This window comes from Hippocampus zosterae, chromosome 7, assembly GCF_025434085.1.
Source record: "Hippocampus zosterae strain Florida chromosome 7, ASM2543408v3, whole genome shotgun sequence".
Lineage (NCBI taxonomy): Eukaryota > Metazoa > Chordata > Actinopteri > Syngnathiformes > Syngnathidae > Hippocampus > Hippocampus zosterae.
The window spans coordinates 21,543,426-21,548,967 of NC_067457.1; the positions used below are offsets into that span (position 1 = coordinate 21,543,426).

Here is a 5,542-nt window from a genome sequence, read left to right on the forward strand (position 1 = left end):
CCGTAACGGCAGAAATAGAAACGCAAAAATAATATTATAAGTTATGGAATACGGCTCGTGGAGTCGGACCCACTTGGTGTGAGGCCATTAGTGGAAATACTAATTAACACTCGTCCAACATGAAGTGATCCATAGACTGTACTTGAGAGTTTTCTATCTCCTTTTTGCATTTTGAAGAGAACATTTGAAGCGTTACGGTTAAGCTCTTAAGAGCAACGAGTTTGTTACCTAAGGTCACAGCGCCACGAAGTGGTCTACTTAGAAAATAACAAGAAACATGCCCTGCATGTTTCCCAAAATGAAACATTGCCAACCATCCCATCCATGCATCTCTATTCAGCCTAGATAATTATTTAGTCCAATTAAAAATAGTATATATGTTATATATATGTCACATATACATTTTTCATCATATAAGATAACCTTTATTTGTCCCACACTGGGGAAATTTATAGTCTACAGCAGCAATATGTTGTGATTATCTGAATTGGCTGGAATAGCCATTAGTTTAAAAAAAAGATTTTAACTAAAGGCTTGCCCGGAACTGAAAGTAGAAACCAATATTAATTACTTAATTGACGTGATTCATTCATATTTGAGGTTACAGGCTGAGTTTCAAATCAATTTTATTTGGCACACATTTAAAGTAATGCCTGATTGCTTATTCTTTTACTCATTAAAATTATGACTGATAGCAATCGTCCAAGTTCATTTGTCCGCCACCAACTTTCTAATTACGTTATTCTGCCGGTGAGCTTGTCATAATTATAGAAATGTCAAATCCCAATGACTCAAACCTGTAGGGAGGGCGGTAGGGCTAAATTGTTTCAGGAGATAACAACGTGAAGAGAGAGCACCAATAATAGCGAGAGATGATAATTGCAACGATGATGATTGATGAGTGAGTATGAGTGTTTTAGTCATTAACTCAAGGCTTAAGGGGGCATCAATGAGGTAAAAAGTAAAACGGAATCACGAGACACAAGGCTGATATTGAGGCGAGTTGATAAGCTTGAACAGGACTCAAACCGGAAACGGGAAAATGTCGTCTCACGGCAGCTAAATTAAGGAGTGGGATGAGCCTTTGTTACGATACAATAAGCTAATTAGAGTGGTTCAGATCATTGACAAAGAATTATTCGGCCTCAATTTAATTCAGGAAGAGAAATATGCTCTCTATTTTTTTGCAAGTGTTGTAATGACTTAGCCACTCAACATTGTGCGTCAACTCAGGCAGCAGAGGTCTTGGTCTATGGGTATCGATTTATTCAAAATGTCATCTTAACACACAACTTACAATGTTGATGGGAAAGTGGTCGGAGTGTCCAAAGCCAAAATTTAAAACAAGTTTTTTGTTGTTTTTTTTTTTTTAAACACCAAACGATCACAGAGCTAACCCTTAGTTGAGAAAATTTAACTCGTGTCGTTTGTGTTCCTTGTTCAGCGCTGCAATTTGAACATGTAAAGCACAGACCTGAGAGTTTTGCACACGTAACAAACATGTGAGAGTAGAAAAAAAATAACAATAATAAATCAACAACGCGACAACTTCTAAGGCTTTTCTACATTTTCGGCTCTTCGCACAGGGTGCAACCAGGTTTCAGGTCAGCCTGTCGCTCCATTTGGATGGTGACCGAGTGAAAGTTGAAAGAGGAGTAACAGGCCTGCGTCATCTCCCGCAGAACGGTCTGCGCATCTACCGACTCATCTGCGGCGAGTAGGGTGGAAACATAAGATAACCTTTATTCATTCCACAGTTGGGATATTTGCAATTGAGAAAGCACAGGATCATATTGAGTACAACCCACCCGCCCCCCTAAAAATTTTTTTTTTTTTTTTAATGTGCGACTCACCTATGGCCACATGCGCAGACAGCACAGCCTGATTGACTGTGAGGGCCCAGATGTGAAGGTTATGGACCGCTGTGACCCCTTTCACTGCCAGCAGACCTTCTCGGACCTCGCCGTAGCTCACCCCTGCTGGGACACCTGAGATATGGATTTTATTGGAACGCATGCAAAGCTGCCGCTGCTACAACAGTCTGTGCAAATATATTGAATTCATTTAAGATGAGCGCCTCACCTTCCATCAAAACAATCAGAATATCTCTCATAATGGTGAAGGCGGTGCACAAAACTAAGACGGAGAAGAGGAACGTGCAGATGGGATCCGCCATCTTGTATTCGGGCTGAAATGTCATCAAAACATTGTTGTTAGACCAAATCGATGTTTCCCAAAAATTTTGGAAGACATCGTAGTACACTGCGGAATTTGCAATGGCATTTCGTATGTTATCTTCAAGTGGACGGGGACTGTGAACGGTGAAAATCACGAGTCACTGATGCCCCTCAGAAAAGTTTTATTTGCTTTACGATGCCGCAAATCTGAAGCAAAGCGCTACTTTTGTGTCCGTGGGAACTCGTCAACCGATTCCAACATAGTTCCTTGCCAGCAAGATGGTCCCAAGGCCCTACTTTTGTCCAAACGCAGCTTCCCAGATCATGGCTACATAGCGCAACTTGTTGCCCTTGTGAAACACGCGCACACTTTTACATTCGGTACACTTTAGATGAGAAGGAGGGATGCGCGTGTACTTTCTTGTGCACTGCTCCTCACCTTGAAGAAGATGATGATGGCGCTGACGAGCACGCTGATGCTCTGGAGGAGATCTCCCACCACGTGCACAAAGGCTGCGCGCACGCTGGCGTTGGCCTGATGCACTCGCCCCCCTGCAAGTATTGACCATTTAATTCCATTACAGGCGGCCAATTTATTTTATTTTTTTGTCGATTACAGTGGGTGCTAAGCATTTGTATCAGTATGATGTGAATAAACATACCCTGATCGTCTCGGTTTTGCTCTACGTCGGCAAGATTCTCGACGAAATGGGCATGATTGGAAATCTGGGCGTCTGCTTTTACTCTCCCTTTCTCGTGACCGCGGCCATGTGAGGAGAGCCCTCCGTGGCTGTGCCCATGGCCGGACTGATGAAGGGTGAGGGCCATACTAGTCAAAAAGCGTGTTTGAAATACAGCAGACGTCATTGAGTAAATATGTTCAAATGTTTGGAGATGAAATCGGTTGTGATCTGTGCTCACATCACATTGGCCACAACAGCACAGCCGGAGGTGATGAGCATGACTGTGCTCTGGATGGTGTAATCGTCACTGATGAGACGCACCACAGCCATGTAAACCAACACTCCTGTTACCAGCCAGATGGTGAACACCGACAGCAATGCGCCGAGGATTTCTGAAAGGATGAGGAAATAAACACAGAGTGGTCAGAATAGACCCATAAGTTAGATAAGAGGATTCAAGTTATTTGAAAAAGGGTTTCAGTTTCATTGAAAAAAAAAAGACATCCGAGTCATTTTTGAATGAAAGAACAATTCAATCTCAATTCAAAGCAAATTAAAAATTTCTAGCGCTTTACCCGCCCGATGCCAGCCAAAGCTGAGTTTGTGCGTCGCCGGTCTGGAGGAGAGCCAAAGGGACAACAGGCTGATGATGAAGCTGGTGAAGTCCACCAACAGGTGAGCAGCATCGGTCATCACTGCAAGGCTTCCTGCAAAATAGCCCCCTGAGAAGAGAAGACAGAAAAACACATTTCGTGAAAAAAATTGTGATGAATAAGCAAATTGTATTTTAAAAAATTATCAGGACTCACCGAGGATTTCGCCAATCATGAAAATCAGGCAGATGACAGACACCACGTACAACCTCTTCCTGGCGACTTTCTTTTCTCGCGCTCGGTCTTCCTGCGCGTGGCTGTTGTCATGGCAATGTTGGACACCAGCTTTGACATCGTGATTCAGTGCTTCGAAGCTGCAAATGATGTGGAGAAATTGAATCAAAACAATGTCCGTCAATACTTAGACCGATGCGTGAAAGCTGAATAGCCAGGTTTGTGTCAAAAAGTAATATGATCATCGTCACAAAAAAATGAGTTACACTCAAAAAATAGTTTTTAGTAATCATCACCGGGCGACGGTCGCTCATCTGTAAGACCGCACTTGGTTTTTGGCTGGGATGCTTACTCATTAAGAAAAATAACTAGAAAACGTGCCCAAATAACGAGGTGAAACTGCAATTGAAAATCCGCGATAGCGTGAATCCTCATTAACCGAACCGCAATGTAGCGAGGGAACACTATAGTGCATCCAATCCGTACAGTATGTGAAACTGTAGATTTACTCAAAGCATTATCAGGCCAAATCTCGCTGTCTTTCTTCTACTGTGCAGGAAATACAAATGTTGCTTACATTAGGACCACTGTTGTCATTTTTGGGAGCCTCTTTTTTGGAAAAGATTGTTGCTGGAGGGGTCGCAAACAAGAGCGAAAAGACAAGAGAGTAGCTCGTGCCTGCTACCTTGCTTGGTTGCAGCTCACTGAAAATTAAAATTCAACTTTCAAAATAAGAGTATTCTACTGTGTATACTGAATTTTTCGTTTTATTTTGACTTGGTGGTCTCTGTTAGGGCCCGTCAGAGACGGTGGGCGTGGGGGATGTACATACTTTGTAGTGAACGAGAAAGTGTGGTTGGAAAAAAAGAAAAATTGTTTCATTCTATTCAAGTGTGCTTTTACTGTGTGTACTGTACAATATTACAGTGCTACGTTTCTCGTTTGGTACAACCGCGCAAGGAGCGCCACATAACACCCCCCCCCCTCCCCCGCCCCCCTCACTTCACACGTTCCCATGGTTGACCGAGTGAAAACGTCCCGTTTTTGCACACTGCTAATCCCATCAGGGTCTAGTCCCCCTGTGGGGGGAAAAAATGAACTAAACAAAATGCGGAGGAGGAAAAAGACCTCACCCGTTTAATAACACAGCACCAAAAAATATCATTTACTTTTGCGGCAAGGTTACGTTGAATATGTTTAATGCACCAACTGAATTTTCTCAGAATATGTCGGCAGTTAAAAAAAAATAATAAACGTCTTACCTTCCCGAGTAGCTGCTTTTAACATCAGAGACAAGGCGAAACCTCTCAGGATCCATAGATTTAAACATGACTAGCAAAGTGAACGTCACAGCTGAAGGGAATCCCTCACAATTCAAGGAGGTGGGAAAAAACACACTCGAAAACTAGCAAATTTGAAGAAGAAATAAATAGTGTGCAAAAGGGTCTGCTTAAAAGTCATTAAAACTGTTGGAAGCTAATTGAGTGGATCTTCTCGGAGCATTGTTGTCCTTACTTGGTTTAAAGTTGATTGAACGTCAGTAGTCGGTGCCGTGCTGCCAGTGTGCAAACGTCTTTAATACTCGATGCATCCGACAGCCTTGTGACCTAGGCACCGTGTGCAAAAAAAGAAAAAAAAAACAACAAAACACGATTTACAACGGTATACTCATAGCTACAATGTTAAACCAAAAAAAAAAACACAGGATTTATCCTCTTAATTATTACTATGCCAGCTTTCTGTTTGCAGCTTTTGATAATACTGAACCTTTGTCACCGATCTGTCTCAATTGTGACTGCGAAAACAAGTTTTTCCGTGGTTAGAGATGAGTCCACTCATAATAAGATTTAAAAAG

The 5,542-nt window shown here is 42.3% G+C and overlaps 1 protein-coding gene across 1 annotated transcript; it reads right to left on the reverse strand.

Annotated features, from left to right (window-relative positions):
- Positions 1-1,249: 1,249 nt before the first annotated feature.
- On the reverse strand, positions 1,250-4,395 carry slc30a8 (solute carrier family 30 member 8). Its single transcript, XM_052071557.1, has 9 exons — positions 4,265-4,395; positions 3,670-3,827; positions 3,436-3,582; positions 3,099-3,252; positions 2,840-3,006; positions 2,617-2,729; positions 2,083-2,188; positions 1,854-1,988; positions 1,250-1,708 (listed from the first exon to the last, which is right to left on the reverse strand). Exons 1-9 carry the CDS (start codon positions 4,282-4,284, stop codon positions 1,563-1,565), a joined length of 1,146 nt encoding a protein of 381 aa, XP_051927517.1. The 5' UTR covers positions 4,285-4,395; the 3' UTR covers positions 1,250-1,562.
- Between the last annotated feature and the right edge of the window lie 1,147 nt (positions 4,396-5,542).

Coding starts and splice junctions, on each gene's coding strand:
- slc30a8 (XM_052071557.1), bottom strand. CDS start 4,284: ATGACAACAGTGGTCCTAAT. Junction 3,583..3,669: donor CATGATTGGCGAAATCCTCG/GTGAGTCCTGAT, acceptor TTCTCTTCTCAG/GGGGCTATTTTGCAGGAAGC. Junction 1,709..1,853: donor GTCTGCGCATGTGGCCATAG/GTGAGTCGCACA, acceptor TACTCGCCGCAG/ATGAGTCGGTAGATGCGCAG.